This window comes from Molothrus aeneus, chromosome 18, assembly GCF_037042795.1.
Source record: "Molothrus aeneus isolate 106 chromosome 18, BPBGC_Maene_1.0, whole genome shotgun sequence".
Taxonomy (NCBI): Eukaryota; Metazoa; Chordata; class Aves; order Passeriformes; family Icteridae; genus Molothrus; species Molothrus aeneus.
The window spans coordinates 6,305,549-6,326,102 of record NC_089663.1 but is presented as its reverse complement, the minus strand read 5'-3'; the positions used below and the strand labels follow the sequence as shown (position 1 = coordinate 6,326,102).

Sequence of the window (20,554 nt, the reverse complement as noted above, 5' to 3'; positions counted from 1 at the left end):
TCCAAATAGGCTTTTAATAGGCTGCCATTACTGTCAGCAAGCTTCTCTCTGCTCTTGGAGTCAGCTGGAATTCCTACAACTCAAGCCTTTAGAAGAAGAAAGTTACTTACCAACCAGAAGAGTTATGGTGGTTCTGGTGTTACTGCATTCTCTTGAATGTAAAACAATTCAGTCTTTGCTGTTTGTTCTCTAATTCCAGGAAAGCCAATATTTTCAGTGGACATTCACCCAGATGGGACCAAGTTTGCAACAGGAGGACAAGGTAAGTCTGTGTACTGGTAGAAGGCAGAATCTTGGGTAATAATAATAAAAAATAATTATAATAATCTTGTGCCTTCACAGCACTTGAATTGGTTTGACCCTTTTAAAAAGACATCACTTTTATCTCTAAGAACAGATAATTATGTTACCTATGAAAATGTATTGGGAAGTGCTGCTGCTCCTGCAGAAGGCAGGGTTACATGTTCTGATATCCTCATCCCGTTGGATGTCATTGAGATAGTAGCTGCTATCAGTGATTGAGTCGTGGCCATATGGGCCAAATTTCTTTTTAATTTGAAGAGGAACTGGATGTGCAGTTGAGCTTTTTCAGTGGCTAAATAGTAGAGCTATTGAAACAGAAAAATCCAATTATATAAATAGAATAGCTTAAGAAATATATGCAAAAATATTATTTGGTTCACAATAGTGAGTCATTTTATATTGGCTACAATAATTGCAATTTAGTATTTGAATATGTATCTTTTCTCTTTTAGAATACAATTTTATTACAAGTAGTTGTCCTTACAGTTGGTATCAGTTATGTACAGTATGATTTTTGTACGAGGCTGTATAAATTTATTTTTAATAGCTCCAGGAAAAATAAAGCACTTCTGATTTGGTCTAATTATATCAAAGTGACATCTGTATTCAGATGTTTCCAAAGTCCCCACTGCAGCAATGCCTACATTTTCACATCTGTTCTGGAACTGAGATTGATTTGAAAAACTTTTTTGGATGTATTTAGAAAGGGGAGCTTTTTGGTCTCTTACAGGTCAGGATTCTGGCAAAGTTGTGATCTGGAATATGGCTCCTGTCCTGAAAGAGGAAGATGAAAAGAATGAAAATATCCCCAAGATGCTTTGTCAGATGGACAATCACTTAGGTAACAAAATTGGTTGGGTTTTTTCATTGCTGACTATTGGTAATTTGCCAAAGCCTAAGACTTACATGTCTGTAATTGCAAAAATAATGCCTGTCCAGTGGTGAAGAATCAATAAAACAGAAGCAGAGTGGTCTTATACTTTGGCTGTATACTTTTCAAGATATTCAGCAGAAAATGCTGTTAAAATGTGAGGGAATGTGCAGAAGACTATAGATACCTTTGGAAATCTCCCTATAAGCTTTTTTCAGCTGTGGCCATAAAGTATTTGATAATGCACATTCTGAGAAACTGTAGAGCTCTGAAGGAAAGTATAGGAGAAGAAGTGTAAAAGATACATCATAGGAAGTATTTTGGTTATAGTTATAAATTATTACACTTATTACATTATAAATAATTGCATTTGGAATTAGTAAGGTCACCTGACAAGTTGTCCCTTCTTTTCTTCAAAATATACCTCTCCTTCTTTGCCCTCTTAATCCCACTTTATTTACTAGAATAAGTTTCCTTCATTAGAGGAATATTAATCTTTCTTCCTTCAAGCCTCTTTTGGTGAAGCTTTTTTAGATAAGGAATAGAGTTTTTAAAGTAAGAAATTCCTCAACTGCTACTGAAAGATAAGTACCAGTTCATTTATCTAAAGCAGACAGAGCAACTGCTTTGAGTGGGAAAAGCCCACTTAAATCCTAAATGTCTCCTGACAACTTTTGCTTATTTGTAATATAAATCCTGTCTGCAGTCCAGAACCACTTACTCACATATTTCATCTTGCAAACTTTCTTTTCTCCCTTTCAGCTTGTGTGAACTGTGTGCGATGGTCGAACAATGGCGTTTACTTGGCCTCGGGGGGAGATGACAAGCTGATTATGGTGTGGAAACGAGCTGCGTAAGCATCCTTCTTCCTTCAGCTCTGTATTTCATTTCAAGGAGGTTTCTCTGTGACATCTCAGTGCTCCCTCCCTGTGCTGCCCTTTGCTAAGCTCAGTGCTCCACCTGCTGTGGAAGGAGCTGAAAGCTGGGGCACCACAGTGGTGCTGGGGATGTGACTGCTGTCCTTAGGGCTGGAGGGTGTCTGCCTGGGCAGTCTCTCTCCTCTGGAGGAGCTGAGACATTTTCTTCTCTCCTTGAAGAAAACTTCCTGGTGAGATTTGAAGAGTCACCTTAAATGTTACCATTTTATGCTATCTACAGAAATTCTACGTTTTATTGAAGCTAATTTTTTAATAAAATTTCTCTCTATATATACTCTCTCTATAATAATTACTCTCTCTAAAAAAATGCACTTTTCCCCCTTCTGTATAGTAGGAATAACTAAATACAAGTGTATACTAAATTGTAGGAATAACTAAATACAAGTGTACTGTGCAGCTGATTTTCTTTTAAAAAAGTGAAGAGCTTGTGGTGGTTCTTTTTATAATTGTTTCTATTTTAAATAGGTACATTGGACCTAGCACTGTGTTTGGTTCTAGTAGCAAACTTACTAATGTTGAGCAATGGAGGTGTGTGTCGATTCTCAGAAGCCATTCAGGGGGTAAGTTTCAAGGTGTTGAATGAACATAATTTGCATGTATTTGGAAAAAATTTGCTTTTTAGCATCACATTTTCTTGTTTGAAATATGTATTTGGTGGCAAGTCAGTAATTAATTTTAAGAGCAACAATGAAAATTTAAAATATAACTTTTTTATGAAATGCAATTTTCATACAAGTAACTTCTGGCAAGTATGGTATGTAGGAGAAAAATTAACAACTGAGAAACTTACATTTTGCTATTTTCTAGCTTAAAAATGAATCTGAATAAAGGAAGCTAAATTGTGTCTTTAATTAATGTTCACACTAGCAGTGAATAATCTGATTGGCAAAAGACCATGTTTTTGTAAACCAAAGAATATAAATGGTTTTTTAGAAGAAAAATATCTACAATGCAAAATTTGAATAAATAAATAATTTCAAAGGCATTTTGCATCTGCTGACATGAGCTGTGATTAAAATCAAGATGGAAATCACTTTGATCACTCCACGTGGAGCAAAGTGAGTGCATTGTAATAGCTTCTGTTATTTCTTCATTCAAAACAAGACTAAGTTCTTTGTGCAGGCATTAGTACTTCCTACAATCACTAAACATTGCAATCTTTCCCTTTTGTTTTTTGTTTTTTCTTGACCCCTACTGAACATTGGAAGTTGGGGAGATTCACTCCCAGTGAGTGTTGCTTTCTTACCTTCCACTTTAGTGAGGTGATAATCATTTCTCGGTGATAGCAAAATATTGCTACTGAGAACACAAGTTCTTTGTACAAAGACTTTTTGATTTTCTGATTACCATCAATCTCTGAAATGGAAACTTCCTTTTCCCAAACAGATGTGATGGATGTAGCATGGTCTCCACATGATGCCTGGCTGGCATCCTGTAGTGTTGATAACACTGTTGTCATCTGGAACGCTGTCAAATTCCCAGGTGAGACCTCTAAAAATGTGCCAGCATGTAAAGCTTTGTGACTAAGTTTTCCCTCCTTGGGTGTATTTCACTGACTCTTCAGGTCTCTAGGAGGCATTGGTTGTCTGTCTTTTGGGGTGACACACCTGCAGTCTGGCAGGTCAGTCCTTCTTCCAGGTTTGGATGGCAATGAGCAGGGGATTCCACCCTGCTGCAGACAACAGCTGCATTCAGGTGTGCTGTTAATTTTACATGAAAGTCATGATTGCCTGTGTTTATTTACATGGCATTTATTTTAATCTGGCTTCCAATTCTGATACCAGAGTGTTTAGGCTTTGAAGCTAATTGTGCACCCTCTCAGCCTCTCCTCCCAGGCTGATAAGCAAGAATGTGACTGAAAGTAGGTTACCAGGTCTGCCAGCCTTGTGTGTCTGTTGAGTCACAACTTTGACTTGGTTCACACTTGCTGCACAAAGCTGGATTAGTTGTGATAATCTTTGGGTGTGGAGGAAAGGGTGAGTGTTTAACTGAAATTCCAGTTCAAGTGCTGCTTTCCACAGCTTCAGAGTGCTGCTCTGAAGTGCTGGGACTCTGCTGCTCTGACCTGTCTTCTAAAGAGTTTTGCACCTGTTATTCTGGCCAGAACTCTCCTTACCACTTCTTTTATATCAGTTTTTTCTTAAGTACAGGTTCCAGTTTGGTTGATATGTTGTTTCTACACTAAAGGAGGTTATACTTAATACACTGTTCCAAAAAGATGTTGTAAATTTTCTCAAGGCTCTGCCCTGAAGGAGTTAGCAGTAACTACTCTTTATTCTCAATTTTTATGTGCACAGAAATTCTTGCCACTTTGAAGGGGCATTCTGGCTTGGTGAAAGGGCTGACCTGGGATCCTGTTGGAAAATACATTGCCTCTCAGGCTGATGATCGGAGTTTGAAGGTGTGGCGGACCATGGACTGGCAGCTGGAAACCAGCATCACAAAACCCTTTGATGAGGTACTTCACAATGGGTGACTGTTCCAAGTGAATTCCCAGTATCCAAAAAGAATGAATGAAAATAAAAATAACTCGGATTCTGCACGAACATGAATTACTTGAACAGTGCTGAATCAAATAAAGCTCTCAGATAGCAGCTACAAAAGAGGGGAAAAAAAGAATTACTTTCTCATAAAAATATGATTGACTAGAGACTCTCATTGTCATTTGTTATTGTGGATGTCAGAAGTTTACATGGGTTATATAAGCAATTAAGTAGACTTCTGAAAATGTAGTGGTTATTCTGGGGAAGTGTTTGCCCACTGATCACAATAGTCTGACATTCTTCCCTATGCATCTTCTATTGGCCACTATCAGAAATGAGGTAAGTACTTAGGAGGGGTCTTTGGTCAGGCATCATAGGGTTCTTAGGTGATGATTTTGATGAAGAGATCAAGTTCCTGGGGACAGAAGGTGGTGCTTGGTGAGTGTTCTGCAGTGATCTGAGTCTGCTTCCACTCACCTGGGAGCTGGTGTGGCGAGCTACAGTCTCATCATTAAAGGTTGCTGTGTTGCAGCCCTGTTACTAACCAGGACCGTGATAAATACTGAGGAAACAGTATCCAAAAAGATGTAACATTTGTCTTTCCTTTAGAAAAGTTCTCTGAGTTCCCTTCCCCCCCTTTTGATAGGGTTTCTTAAGTTACACTACATCACCTGTGTAAGCATGGCCAAATGCTGAGAATTGTGTATGAGGTCATTCTTTTATACTCTCAGGATACTTTGTAATCATATTCCCTAAATCTGAAATTTAAATAGTTTGTATTACAACCCCTTTGTTTGCCAAACACTTTTAAAGCTCTGGTATATTCTTTTTTTTTGTCAGTGTGGAGGGACAACTCATGTGCTGCGCCTTAGCTGGTCACCTGATGGTCACTATCTTGTTTCTGCTCATGCCATGAATAATTCTGGACCCACTGCTCAGATCATTGAGAGGGATGGATGGAAAACCAACATGGATTTTGTAGGGCACCGGAAGGCAGTTACAGTAGTGGTGAGTGAGTGGTAGAAATTTATCCCTGAAGTTAAAACTTGTTGATTTTTGATAATTTTATGTATAAATAGGACGAGAAGTGAAGATGGGTGTCAAGCTTAGTAAAGCAAATGCATGGTGGTGATTAAAAATGTCAGCTTTACATGTTGGAAGCAATCAGGTGGCTGTTGTGATAGGAGAACTGGATGTAGATGAACGAGACAAAGGGGAATACAGGAGCATGTTAGGAATGTCAAACTTCAGCTTTGTTGGCTGTTCAGTGACTTGATTAAAATGATTTAGGTTTCTAGTGGGTTTCTGATCCCTAGTAAAATTAATATTGTTTGCCTTTTCTGTGAAGGCATTCAGAAAAGCCCTTAAGAAAGCCTCTGCAGCTTTTGTCAGTGCTCTTATAGAGTCTGGTTCAGGACTTTATTTCTATGAAATGTTGTTTTTTCACTCTTAAGTGGAAAATTTGCTTTGAAAGCAGATCTTCTGCTGAAATGTAATTACTGTGATAAAACTTGGGCATCTCATTTGTTCAGAAATTCAATCCAAAAATCTTCAAAAAGAAACAAAAGAATGGGAGCTCCACCAAGTCAAGTTGTCCCTACTGCTGTTGTGCTGTCGGTAGCAAAGATCGATCTCTGTCTGTCTGGGTAAGTGATTTCTTTGCTGCCTTTGAACTAATGTGGTCATTGGATAACTTGGGGGTTTAGCACAAAGGTCACCTGTACAGCATTAGGTCTCACATTTAGTGTCATGTTTAGGGTTTTTTTTGTCTCTGTTGTTACAGGTTTAGCTGGGAGGGAAGGAGGTGGATTGGTATTAGTTCATTTCTCTAAAGGCAAGAGCAGTTAGAAGCCAATGGCAGAGTGTGCCCTAGTAAGGGGGAGCAGCTGTTAGGAGATAAAACATTTTACTTCAGCTAATAAGTGCAACCTTATTTTCTTCCTTTTACTTGTCTTCTGTCCTTATAAAGGAAAGGGATGTGAAAGTGAATGAGCTTTTTAAGTATTCTTTCAAGTTTTTGATATCTGATTTGGGTTTTACTTTAAAATCTACACTAAAATTTTTATTCTGGTTAAGAGAAGAGTAGCTATTTTCACATTTTTAAATGCAACTGGAAAATACAGGGAATCAATTCAACTGATTTTTAAAGCTTTCTGATGAGAACTTGTGCCAGAACCCACCAATTGCTAACTGCAATCTACTATTTATAGCTTCCAGTGTGATATTTATCCATCAATCTCTGGATGCATAACTAAATCTGTTTCTGGTAATGCTACCAGTGCATACCCATATCAAAGTATCACTCGGTATATTTTACTTTCTATTTATATTATGAAGATTTCATTTGGAGTGGCTGTTGAAATTACAGAAGGTAGCACAGAGATGCAGTTATAGGTTGTCTTTGCCCTGAGGAGCTTAATAAACATATATAGAGCACAGACCTATGGAAGTATAAATAACTACTGAAGATGACAGTGACACTGCATCTATGAACCTGTGAGCATAAAACTTCCTTGACTTCCTTGACCTTATCAACCTCTGCTTCATTTCAGTTGTACTATACACTTAGAGATATTAAGTCCATTGGTTTGACATTAAAGAGCTTAGAATGTCTAATTTAGAGCAGGTTAATGGAGTTTTCATATTCAGTTCTTTATTACTAAGCTGATTCTTAAGTGCATAGGAATCCTCTTTAAGAGTTATTGTGAGTCATATTTCCTCTGCTCTTGATAGGTTTCACTTTCTCAGACAAGTAGTCTGAGTGAGGACATGGAAACCTAATCTGTTTTCTGTCTTCTTGTGCTGGCAGTTTGCAGCATCCTTATCTCAGTACAGCTTAGAATAGAAGCTGTCTTTCACATCTGTGGAATTGCTTTTGGGGTTGCAGAGAGGTGTTTTAAGACTGTGGTGTAAAGGTAAAGTTGATTAAGAAATTCAGTCTGTGTTTCAGAAAGGAGAATTGAATGTCAGCTGTTCCTCTCCAGAGGTTTTCTGCCCCAGCAGTGGAACAGGTGACTTGGTGCTTCAGATGCAGCACCAGGCACGCAGCTGTTTCCTGGCCAGACCTTGTTTGGTGCATATTGTGAGGCTCTGGGAGAATGTTAATGTGGTAGTGTTGAACTTCTACATTTCTGAACGTTATTTCTTGTTTTCTTAAGCTCACGTGTTTGAAGCGACCTTTAGTTGTCATCCATGAGCTGTTTGACAAATCAATCATGGACATCTCCTGGTAAGTTGATTTCTGCTGTTTGTTATGGAAGCCAAACCATTGGTATCAATTTTAGGTGTACTTACTAGCTGGAAATGCCTTAGAACAGTACAGATTGTGGTTGTTGGAACACAAGTAATCGGTTCCTGTAGGTTTTGTTTCTGCTGCAGCATCTTTGGTAGTAATATGAGCAAATAGCACATGGTCTCTTGAGATTATTGACCAAACAAACAGTTATGTATTTAGAGAAGACACAGTAAAATAGCTGTGGAATGAGTTTCTACTTGTTACGATTCTCTGACATAGGTTGTCTTAATTCTATCACTTCCTCACTTCTGAAATTCTCCCTTAATAGTTACAACAATCTCTTGGTGGGTTTATACTGGGAATTTTAAAGTTTCCTGGTTTCTATGTGCCATGTGGATTTTGCCTTGAAGCTCAGTGAACCACAAAAAAAAGCTTTCAAAACCAAAACATTTTTCTTTCATTAAGAGATTAAGGCTAGAAAGCCAGAAAGTGGAATGTTTCATGAGAAGTGCTGCTATTGTTATAGTACAATAGCTTTGAATAGTTTAGTTTTCCTGTAGTGTTTTTTATTTCTCCATCTGCAATTTGCACATTTTTCATGGCATGAAGTCATTGGGAGTAATAACTGGTTAACATTTTGTAGTGTTGTGAGGAAATGGTTTTGTGGGGTATTTGAGAGACAAAGGATCATCAGGCAGCTTGGTATTTTATATCCTGTTTACAAATTGAAACAGATGGATAAAATGTCAATAATATGGAGTGTTCCCAGAAATGTGCTCCATTCTGAAAACAGACTGAGTAAATTCTGAGAAACCTGGTACTATTATATTGTTATAGCTATATAATTTCTGGTTTAGAAATTTAGACTTGGATCCATCAATATAAAATCTGTGAGGGATTATGTTTTCACAGAACAATTGCTTGGATCCAGAGGTCAATAGGAGCTCAGCAATTTTCTCTGATAAACAAACAGAAAACTTTCAACATGAGTTTACTGTTTTCTGTTTTGGAGTATTGTTGTTGTACCTTGTTTCATGGTGCTGAGGCTGATTTCTCTGACTGTGATGCTATCAGGGCACCAGCTGCCACAAAAATAGGATTTTCCAAATGCCTGTAGCTGTGGTACTTGTAATAGATTTTTAGTAACTTGGTTAGGACTTTAAAGTTGGGCCAGCTTTCCTTTCCTCTTCCCTTCTGTGTAACAATTCACCTGTAAGCCACTGTGTCACTGTCTCTGTGAGCTCTGTACTTAAAAGTGTCTGAGGGAGAAGTCAAAATTCAACTATTTTTTTCAAATGTGCAGTAATAGGTTACATATGCAAGATTATAATTCTACTTAGTTTCTTCTCTCTCATTTTGCTAAGAAAACCTGACGTCCAGAAGAGGGTTACTATGTATCCCCACAAATAAACACATGTGCAGTTTGCTTAAAAACCCAAATAATTGAACAGTAACAAAATCAAACCTGTGTTCTTGTCTAGTACCAAGATTTTTTGGCCTGCTTGTCAGCTGAGGGCCCATTTCTTCACCCACTTCCATTAGCACAAAAATTTTGCTCATCTATTGAAGGAAATGCATTTAAAATTTTCTCTCACTGTTCATTGTGGACACTACTCAGGTTTACCCCTTCAGGAAAGTTTCCATGGTGCTGCTCCTGCCATGGGCAGGTTATTGTCCCTTGTGCAGTCTGCAAAGGAGCATTGGCACAGGGACTCTGTCATCCTGTCTCCTCACTGTCCCACCTCTCTGGTTCCATGAATTATTGCTTTGATAATAAATCTTAAGCTGAGATTTTTATTGAACAATCCATCAGATTTTATTGAACAGTCCATCATCTTTGCTTGAATGAAAGAGATTAAAAACAAAGTTGGACCTTTATTTCCCTCAGGACCCTTAATGGACTTGGTATCCTGGTGTGTTCCATGGATGGATCAGTGGCATTTTTGGACTTTTCCCAGGATGAACTTGGGGATCCACTCAGTGAGGAGGAAAAGGTACAGTAAGCACTCAGAGAACCTTTGATCATATTTCAGGGATGTATTGATTCAATTAAAATGCTGGCCTGTTTATTGAAGTATGTAGTAACTGATTTCCATATTATAGAAAATATGTTGCTTTTGTCTGCTTTACAAATCATTAAAAAGAGTAGCCAAGTGAATGTGTGGTATTAGTTTCTCTTCTGGAAAGAAAGAATTTGGAAAGCATCCACTTGCTTACACATCATTATACATCTGAAGTAATTATTTGGCCAAGGAAACAAGAAGTGAGTGCTTCAAAGCACTATAAAATTACTCCTTCACTTGCATATATGCAAGTCTTTTTAAACTGATTGCTCTTGGCTGTTTTTCCTCTCATTGCTATTAGCAACTAGAGCTTTGAATTTCATTTATTTTACATGTTGATTTAGTGTTAGTTGAAAACACAAAGAAAAAATCTGGTGTATAAATGCTACAGGGGGAATTTTATGGATTCCATTAGATTTGTGTGATTCCCTTGTATTACAATCAGTGATGTCATGGTCACTCACATCTTTCATGTCCCCAGAGCAACATTCACCAGTCCACCTATGGCAAAAGCCTGGCTATCATGACTGAAGCTCAGTTGTCCACCACCATTATTGAGAATCCAGAGATGCTCAAGTACCAGCAGAGGCAGCAGCAGGGGGATCAGAAGAATTCCTCAATTCGGGAAGGCTCTGGGAATTCCACAGCTCCCAAAGTGGCAAGCATGGTTAATGGGGAGAGTCTGGAGGACATCAGAAAGGTAGGTGCTCTTGGGCACTGGCAAAAACTGAGTCACTAAATAGCAAACTGTTAGGAAAGAACCAGTTTCAGTGCTCTTATTTGTGTCAATGGCACCTTTCAGCCTGTGTATGGCCTAGCTGATCAATTAGTGGGTCATTACGGGGACCTGTTGAAAAGTTAAATGCTTTTAAGCACAAGGCAGGCTATGTGGAAGCAGGCTTGTGGATATTTCTGTGATGGGTGCAAAATTCTTGGTGTGCAGAAGGGAAATCAAGAGCAACTAATGACAGAGAAGCTGTTGAACTGTGTTTCAGTTTCTTAATTACAGAGGTTGAAAGCATTATTTAGTTCTGTCCTAAACACAGAACACAATTTTTAATTAAAGATTTGATATGCATAATGTTTTAGATTGATTCTAAAGTGGAGAGCAGATTACATTCTCCACAAATGCCTTTTCTACAGATGGATAGGTTGAAAATTGGGAAATTGTTTGTGTTTATGGGAAAAAGTCTTTGCTAACAGATTTTTAATTGAGACACCTCTTCTAATATATCTATTATTGTCAGTTTGGAAAAAAATTAAAAATAGCATTTCTTATTTATCAGAAATTGTGACAAAATGTATTTCCCAACAGAATCTCTTGAAAAAACAAGTGGAAACACGAACAGCAGATGGTCGGAGAAGGATCACACCTCTCTGCATAGCTCAACTGGACACTGGGTATGTTTGGAAGTAATCCATAAAATCCTTTTCTACCTTCTTCTATTTTTGTTTGTTTGTTTGTTTCCCTGTTCCAGGCTTGGCATTACATCTTAGGGCATCATAAAGCACTTACTGGAAATAAGTGTGTATTCTTATAAAATACAGTTTCAACCAGTGTTCTTTGGCCATAAGATCTCACTTCTAATAGATCAGGCTAATTCTCATTATTTACTGTTATAGGGGAACAATGCTCTAATGTATTGTTGATTCATATCTATATTAGTACCAGCTTTAATATCCTTTGGATATGAGAAATTACTCTGAAAAGGTACTGGGGATTTATTTAGGTTGTGTATGAGTATCTACATGTGGAAAAAGGAAGAATGGAATAAATATTTTAGCTAAAACTACTGTTTTTGAATTATTTTAAAGTGGTTTTGAGAAATGTATTTGTTGTTTGTCTTTTTGTTTAGGGATTTTTCTACAGCATTTTTCAATAGCATCCCAATATCTGGAACTCTGTCTGGCTCAATGATGTCTTCTCAAAGTAACCAGCAGCTCATGTCACTAGATTCGAACGCAGCAAATTCCCTTAATACTTCAAAGCCTTCTGTAGAGCCAACAGCAGCCAGTATAAAACCAACAGATGATGCAGCCAATAAAGATGGGTCAGTATTTGCTGTTTTGTTTTGCACTCACATGAGTCTGTTTAGTTTTTAATTCTTATTTATAGTTTTATAATGAAGAAATTATTAAAGTAGTTTCCTTATTGCAAAACCCCAAGAATCTAATCTTCCTGAAAACATTGGAATTTTATTAGTGTTTGGTTACTTTAAATGTTGATAAATTGGGAATGAATAAATGCATGTGCATAGTTCTGGCAGTGGACTTCAGTGCAGTGAAGTACACAGCTGATTGCTAATGCTTTAGCAAAATGACTTGTTGGTGGGTTGCTATTAGTAAACAATAGAAGGTGTTCCAGTAGTGTAAGGAATGAAACCTACTTTTCATCAAATTCTCACCTGAGTCCTCTCTTCAGACATAGTGATCCTTCTTTCCTATACAACAGCCCCATGAGAGCACAGTGACATTGGCTTGTCAGTGCACATGTGCTGATGGGCCAGCGTGTCTTTCAAATTAATTACAGAACAACTGAATTTTACTTGCTTTTCTCTCAGTGGTAGCACTGACCTGACTTCTCAGTGTGTTTTTATAGCATTTGTAGCAGCACAGTGTCATTGAAACCTCTACTACTCCATCAAATTTGGTTGAAATTGGCCACAGATTAAAAAATGAGCGGGTGGACTATGAGAAATGATTGACAGATGAAACTATTAAGTATCCTTTTCTTTGTAAATTGTACTTCTAGCAGCTTTTTAGTACAAGCATCAGTTATTTTAGAGCCATTCATTCTCTGAATTAATTCTCTGAATGAATTGAAAAATCTCTAAAGTAAACAGCTATTGAAATAGTAGATCCCTGGAATGCTTTAGTGTGGGGAAAACACATTCCTTTGCCCTAGAGTTATGCTTGGAAAGGCCTAATAATCAGGTTGGATTTTTCAACAACAAAATCTAAACCTGGCATGAATTGTTTCATCCCCAATTGTTTGCTTGATAAACAGTGAAATATAATATTGTAATGGAAATATTTGGTAACCTGAACAAGGGGTAAAAGCAGGAACCCCTGTGATCATTTTAAAAAGTGATCCTTTCTCAGTAAGTACTAGCTGAAAGTATAATTTCCTTCCTGAATTTAAAATACACAGTAAATGAATTAGGGTCTTTTAATCCAGATATGTGGCCACATGAAGCTCTGAGGTGTACCATAGACAGCTTTTGAGAGTAAGCAAAGCTTGTAAACACTGATGCATGAAAGAGTGGAAAAAGAATATTATAACTGATTATATATTTGAGTGAAAGGTTTTCTAGCCACTATCATGAGTGCTAGTTGTTATGAGCAATGCAGCTTACCAGTACTAAATTTTTCAATCCTTATTTTGCTGTCTCTTTTCTTGACAGTGTAAATGCTACCTCTGCCTCAGCTGCTCCTTCTGCATCGTCTTCCTCTGTGTTGACAACTCCATCCAAGATTGAGCCCATGAAAGCATTTGATTCTCGATTCACAGAACGATCCAAAGCCACCTCAGGGACTGCTGTTGTAACAAACACAAATCAGACTGTTGTGGACAGGTAAGACATAGCCTGGGGAGGGAGGAAGGGAATTATGTAAAGTTGAAACCCTAATTCTGTGTGGTGTAGATGTCACTCTGCTGACACTCTAGAAGTTGTCTTGAGTTTCTTTCACTATTGGAAGGAAGGGAGCAGCTACAAATAGGTGAATTCTGTCCTGCTGTTACCCTTTGTACATTTGTCCCTGGCATTTTGGTATCACACAGAATCTCCAAGATATTCCAAGTTAAAACTATTGTTGTAAGAGGCTGTGTGTGCACAGGCCTTTGTCACTGAGTGCAGCTGGACTCCTTAGAAGACAAAACCAGCCAAAAATAGCCAGCCTGCATCTCTGTACAAGAGAGATTTACTTCAAGGTAAATTACCATACATGTCAGCAGATGACCTCTCATCACCACAGCTGCAGTTGTATTTCAGCTTTATGCCTTGAAGGCATGCAGAGAAGATTCTCTGAGTTTAAAGGGTTTTGGCTCTGGATCCATGTGATTAAAAAAAAAAAAAAGGAAAGCATTTTGGTTTGACATAGTGTTATGGCATAAATATTCCTGTTTCACCAAAACAAATGATAAAAAAATACCAATCTTGAGAAAAAAGTATGTAGTTCCCCAGTTACTATCAGTAAAACTTGGTTTTATACATCAGTATTTTTATGTTAAAGGGCTTAACCATGTGATGCATAAGCAAGATGTATTAAATTACTCTCATAAATGCTTCTAATGTGTCATTGAAATATGGATAAAAGAGTATTGTTTGGCATAATTCAGGTGCCAGAGAAAAAAGGTTTGGATTATGCAAGGTATTTCTCTGAAGCCAAGTAGTTAAGGAATAAATGGCAGAACAGTGTGAGTTAATAACCAGCTATTGGAGGGAAAGGGAAGAGTATGATTAAATGACCTATTTTAGGGTATAATGGTTAACAAGGGAGTTCACAGGTATTGTACTTTGTATTGGTTGTATTATATTCAGTTATAAAGGGACATGGACCTGTTGGAGCAAGTCCAGAGGAGGCCACAAAGGTAATGAGAGGGCTGGAGCAGCTCTGCTGTGGAGACAGGCTGAGAGAGCTGGGGCTGCACAACCTGGGGAACAGAAGGGCTCCAGGGTGACCTTAGTGCAGTGCCTAAAGGGGCTGCAACAGAACTGGACAGGGACTTTTCACAGGGGCATGTAGTTACAGGACAAGGGAGAATGGCTTCAGACTGAAAGAGGGCAGGTTTGGATGAGATATTAGTAAAAAATTCCTTACTGTGAGGGTGGTAGACACTGGAACAGGTTGCCCAGAGAAAATGTTGATGTCTCATCCTTGGAAGTGTTCAAGGCCAGGTGGGATGGGGCTTGGAGCAACCTGGCCGGGTGCAAGGTGTCCCTGCCCATGGCATGTTGTTGGAATCAGATGGTCTTTAAGGTCTCTTCCCACTCCAGCCATTCTGTGATTCCATAGTTATATTTCCTGGAATGGAAGCTGGAGCAGTGAAGTCATGTGTGTGGTTTGCAGGTTTGCAGATACACATTTTGCTGCAGTCAGAACTGAACAGAACAACTTCTGGGGGTAGACAACAGAATGACAGAAGTTCTACATGAATAAGCAGAAAGTCAAATGTCCACTGAAGGGGAAAAGTTGAACTACTCTTGCATCTTAGAGTGCTGAATTATTTGTATCAGCTCAGGGAAAGAGATCTGATGGTAATTGGAACTGAATGCTTAAGTAAAGTTGCTATTTCCAGCTTTATCCCATGGCTAACTGCTGGTTTGATTAATTTTTTTTAAAGGGGAGAATATGTCTGCTTGGTTTACATCTATATTGCACATTGTCCTTTCGGAAAGGGTTTGCCATACCTCTACAGCTTCCTCCTCCTGCCTTTGTGTGCTTTGAAATCCACTCAAAGAGGGCTCAGAAATGTCATCTGATCTGCAAGAAGGCAATGTGTAGGATATATGGCAACTTTTGGAATCAGCTTTTTTTTACAGACTTTTTTTTTACAGACTGAAGGATCAGAATTTAATTAAAGACAATAAGCCCAAGGATATTCTGGAGAGCAGCAGTGACAGTGAAGAGAAGATTCCAGCTGTCAAACCACTCAGTGTACCCAAACGGAAACTGGAACTTGAGGGAGAAACAGTAGAAAAGAAGAAAAAAGGAAGGCCTAGGAAAGACTCCAGACTTGTACCAGTAACTTTAACTGTTCAGGTGAAATATATAAAATTCATTGTGGCTTTCAAAGTTCATTTAATAAAGTCAGTCCCCTGTTGACTTGTTCCATTGACTCAGGGAAACACAAGTAGTATCACTCCCTCAGAATTTTAACCATCCTTCTTCCATGCCTTTAAACTTACTGGGTTTAGAATTTAAGCTTAGAAAAAGCAGGTGCACATGGTGTGGCAAATGTGTTTATCTTTTATATAGATATGTAAGGTCCCTAAGTAATGCTAACCTGCCAAAGACTGTCTAGAATAAAATGAAATGCCAACAGTTTTTGGTGGTTTATGATGGAAAGTGGTCCAAGAACAAGAATGTGACTTGGATATGGTGATTTAAATGGTTTTAAATTTTCTCAGAATTCTAAAGTAGTTGCATTAGAGTTTCCACCATTTTCAGGCATATAGATACCTGTGTTTTCAGTATCTAGAGCTTAGATTTTTCATGTAATACACCAGAATTTTCAGGAATTAGTTGCAGCTGAAAATAGGAGGGTTTAAAAAAAAAAAAAAGACCACTTCAAGTTTTGTGTTTTTCTTTGATTCTTAGAAGCTATATTTAAAAACTTGTATTCATAAAACCAATTGGAACAAGACTAACATTTGCAATTGGCATTATTTGGAATTTTAAGAAAATTCTTTTTCAAATCAATCTATTTGGTAGAATATATTTGGTTTTCACTTTTTTTAATAAAAAATGTAACTATTTTTGCAATTTTTTTCCAGTCCCCAGCTACACTGGCCTCTGAGAAGGATGCTGCTTGCATCTCTGCACCAGCATTAGCACTTAAACTGCCAACCCCAATCCCACAGAAATCGTTTACTTTGCAAGTAAGTGGACTATAAGGAAAAAATACTTTAAAGACAAACAAAAAAATCCTGCTTTCTTTTAAATATCCTAAGGTTATTCACATCCTTTGAGGAGTTAACGTTTGAATGCATGTGTTTGTTCAAGCAAGCAAGATGGTAACGCTTTAGCTTCTAAGAATATGTCTTTATGAGCAAATAAAATGGCAAATCAGCTAAAAATGGGTCACTTCTGACCCAGCTAAACTCCAAAGAGGAGTGAGTACCTCTGGTTCATCAGTCCCTCCCCCTGGTTAGCCAAAGTGTGGCGTGGAGATAAGAGTCTCTGGGGGGAGTGGCTGTTGCACTGTTACTGCAGTGGTGTTGGGAGTACACCACTGAGGAATAAAACCAGGGCTTTTCTGAGACCTCTCTGGAGGTGCTCTGCATCTGAACAGGGTGGCAAATAGCAAAGTTTTAGGTATTTATGAAGCAGTTTTTAGGTGTGTTCAGGCTGTGTGTTCAGACTAGCAGGCTGTGGTAGTCTGGTTCCAATTGCAAGACTGTGGGGAGACTGGGCACATACAGACTTGATCTGGTGCCCATAATTAGGAAGCAGAGACAGACTAGCACAGCCTTTCCTTATGTTTGTGCTTCAAATACAAAGAAATTACTTGTGTTTTAGGCAAGGCTGATTTTCAGAGGTCTGCTTCTTTTGAAGTGCCATGGTATATTTTGAACCCACATTAAACAGAGAATGCCATACTTAAATGTGTTCTTAAAGACAGCATTGTTTTGGTTCTAATAGTAGTTGCTGCTTTTTTGAGTAGTGTTTTTCCTCTTCCAAGAATTATTTTATTTTTTGTATTTCAGATAAGTTCAGATCCATCAATGTACCTTGAAGTGGAGAATGAAATGACCACAGTGGGGGGCTCAAAGCTGAGCAGGTTAAAGTGTAATAGAGAGGGGAAGGAATGGGAGACAGTCCTGACCAGTCGAATTCTCGCTGCAGCAGGAAGCTGGTAAGACAGTGTCTTTTGGAGGAAGGAGGTCCTGAAGGACAGAAGACATTTTTAGGTGTACAAAAGTACAGTTTACAGTTATATTTCATAATATTTATGTGTAAATGTGTGCACTGCTCTTAGTCTCAGGTTTTGCTTCAAGAATTAACTCTAAAACATCACAATTTGGATTAGCCAGTTACAACTATTTTCCTGTATTTTTATATTTCTCCTTTAAATTTCTTCATTGAAGTTGACTAAATAGTAAGTGACAGGGTTTCAAGTGCTAACTACTAAAGAATGAAAAATTTGAAATGGCATATTTGGTCATGTTGAAGTATTTTCCTGAGTCTTTTGCTATTTTTTCTCTTAATTTTTCTCAATTTTGCCTAGTTCCAACTTCAGAGTTTCAAGTGAGCCCCGTCTAGGTCTGAAAAAGAAGCAGCAGATTTTAAAGCTAAATACAAGTACAGCCTTGAGGGAGAGCTTGTGTATAACCAAAAGCTTTACTGATATTTCCAGCTATGACCCTTGGTCTGTTTAGTTTATGACTTCTCCTCTTGGTATTGAAAATTTTGTCTTAAAGCTGCAATAGTTAGTTTTTAGGGAATTTACCCAAGTTGTATGATAGCTTAAGAATTCAGCCTGTTGTTATGCTACTTGCATTTGACAACACACAAATGTTTCTTGTTTATTTGTTTGGTTGGGTTTTTTTTCCAGTGAGATTGTAACTGTGGCCTGTGAGAAACGAACACTGTCAGTATTCTCAGCTTGTGGTCGTCGCCTTCTTCCTCCTATAATATTGAACACACCCATTTCCACCCTGCACTGCACAGGCTCCTGCATCATGGCTCTCACCACTGCTGCTACGCTCTCTGTTTGGTAAGGGCCACGTTGCCTCAGGCCATGTTCATGGGTACCTTCAGTTGTTGAGACAGGAGCTTAAACCACATCAGGTCTGAGCACAAGTCCACCTTTGAATAGACTATGCAGAGTTAACTGGGCAGGACTGGTTCTGTTTCAGCAAAATCCTGTTTCTGCTCTGACAGTGCAGAATATTGAACTTCATTCTAGAATGAAGATAAAGAATCAGCTGGATTTAATCAGGTTAAATGCTTGTGATGCATGTGGAATGGAATGGGGGGGTGGGGAAGAGAAGTATGGATACTTCCATCTTCCATCACACTTTACCAACGAAGCACATGAGTCTCAGAGTTAAAGTTCTCCAGCCATTTTTAAGATGCCAAGATAAAAACACTGGTAACTCGTTTGCAGTTGTTGAATTCAATCTAATGTCTCAGGCAAGTCAGAGCTCCTAAAGGAATTATTTAGAGAATTATTTAGATCCTCACTGTTTGCTTTGTTGTAATGAGATTTCCTGATAAAGAGCCATAAAAATTGTTCTCTGCTATTAACTTCTGTCTTGCCATAAGGGGTTTAAGTTTGCCAAAATAATTTTGTCAAAGCAATGAAGAAATGTCAAAACAAAAAAAAAAAAAACTAAACAAATTTCCCACCCCCCCACTTTTTCATGAATAGTGAAAAAGTGCATTTATTAAAAGATTTTGGGAGTTTTCAGTTGTTTGTTGACTGCAGACTTGTCCTTCTGTCTTTTTCAGGGATGTTCACAAGCAGACAGCCATTGTCAGAGACGAGTCTTTGCAAACAATATTTTCAGGTAATGAAAAAGTCCTTTAATTACCAACCTTTGAGCCCACCTGTACTGTTTAGTGCCATTTATGAATATACTGAAATTCTATGAACCTGAAAAGCCTAAACAAATAATTTCCCTTCATTATTGTGTAGTAAAGGGAAGTTCTTGAAATAACAGTGATGACAATATCAGTGAGTAGCAAACTTGTGTGAGATTCTGTAGCTTATATGCTTATGCCTTGCTTTTAAATTTCCACTGAATGTAGAAATTCAGTGTTGTGAAGATCACAAAATAAATACTTAATGTAAATCTGCTATTATAGCAATTTCTCTGTAATTTGCATGTTTATTGTGTCAGTGCTGAACAACTGATTATATTCTGATTCATTACTTAAAAATCTCCATTTTCAATCACTGCAATATGTGGCACAACACAAATCATCAGAAAAGCAGTGTCTCAGAGTACATTAGCTTCTGGTTTAGCTTTAATCCATCTGGTGCTAATCCAAACTAGCCAGAAAGCAGTTGTATTAGCAGTTTGCAAATGTCATCATTAGAAATTACATGCACAAGCCCTGAGCTTGGAATATGCTGGGAAATGAGACTCCAGCTATCCCACTTATACTGTGCTCTTAGAGAGCACACTTTTCTAAATATGCTGGGGATTATAATTTTAATTTAATGGGAAAAAGAAAGCCAAAGGCTTTTTGGGTTACAAAAGACATGGCAGAATTGGTGAAGATTTTCTCTAGATGAGGAAAATGTTCCTAATTTAGCTCATTTTCTGTATAAATTGCAGCATCAAGATTGATAATGTATTTTGCAAAATTGATGTTAATGCTACTGCACTGAGCCTGGTGCTTGCCATCATTAGCTTGTGTCTTGACTTTCCTATCAGTGCTTGAGAACAACATTGAACCTTTTTCTGTTAGTTGCTGTAATTGATAAGAAATGGTGGATACCATTTTTTACCATTATGAGTCTTAGGCAAGACTCCAAAAGAAACACTTTGGTCTGGTTTGACTTGCAGGAAGTGATGCAACTGTCTCTCAGATCTTGCTGACTCAGCATGGAATTCCTGTCATGAGCATGTCTGATGGGAAGGCATACTGCTTTAATCCTTCTCTTTCTACATGGTAAGTCATGGATTACTCCCTGATTTTGCAACTCACAGTAGCTGACGTGTTCTGATTTACTGGGAAGAAATCATTCTACCTCAGAGTCATGGAAGAGTCATTGCTAAACACAAGGAAAGGCTACACAAGAGTCTGTGTCTTGTTGGGGATCAGATGGGCTTTCCCCATGGAGAGGCATAAGTTCCTGTGAAAAATTTCCATGGGTAAATTATTTACAGGATCTTTCCAAAACAGGTTCTTTGTTGTCTTCCTAAGAAGAAAAAAAAACATGTTGTAATCCTAATATCATTGTTGTAATTAGTGTAATGAGCCTG

At 38.0% G+C, this 20,554-nt stretch overlaps 1 protein-coding gene across 4 annotated transcripts in view; it reads left to right on the top strand.

The window, feature by feature from the left end:
* Positions 1-20,554, top strand: part of HIRA (histone cell cycle regulator) — a 31,910-nt gene that overhangs the window by 6,562 nt on the left and 4,794 nt on the right. For 2 of the 4 annotated variants that reach the window (XM_066562038.1, XM_066562036.1), the window contains exons 2-21: positions 200-262; positions 1,034-1,144; positions 1,937-2,027; positions 2,578-2,672; positions 3,499-3,594; positions 4,410-4,570; positions 5,436-5,603; positions 6,128-6,241; positions 7,754-7,824; positions 9,719-9,824; positions 10,375-10,593; positions 11,209-11,294; positions 11,750-11,944; positions 13,298-13,468; positions 15,452-15,656; positions 16,391-16,495; positions 17,324-17,472; positions 18,172-18,333; positions 19,071-19,129; positions 20,135-20,240. In XM_066562038.1, the coding sequence (XP_066418135.1) occupies positions 200-262; positions 1,034-1,144; positions 1,937-2,027; positions 2,578-2,672; positions 3,499-3,594; positions 4,410-4,570; positions 5,436-5,603; positions 6,128-6,241; positions 7,754-7,824; positions 9,719-9,824; positions 10,375-10,593; positions 11,209-11,294; positions 11,750-11,944; positions 13,298-13,468; positions 15,452-15,656; positions 16,391-16,495; positions 17,324-17,472; positions 18,172-18,333; positions 19,071-19,129; positions 20,135-20,240 (2,533 nt within the window). Of the gene's footprint in view, positions 1-199; positions 263-1,033; positions 1,145-1,936; positions 2,028-2,577; positions 2,673-3,498; positions 3,595-4,409; positions 4,571-5,435; positions 5,604-6,127; positions 6,242-7,753; positions 7,825-9,718; positions 9,825-10,374; positions 10,594-11,208; positions 11,295-11,749; positions 11,945-13,297; positions 13,469-15,436; positions 15,657-16,390; positions 16,496-17,323; positions 17,473-18,171; positions 18,334-19,070; positions 19,130-20,134; positions 20,241-20,554 lie in introns of all 4 variants that reach the window. The other 2 variants (XM_066562037.1, XM_066562034.1) reach the window with 1 other exon arrangement.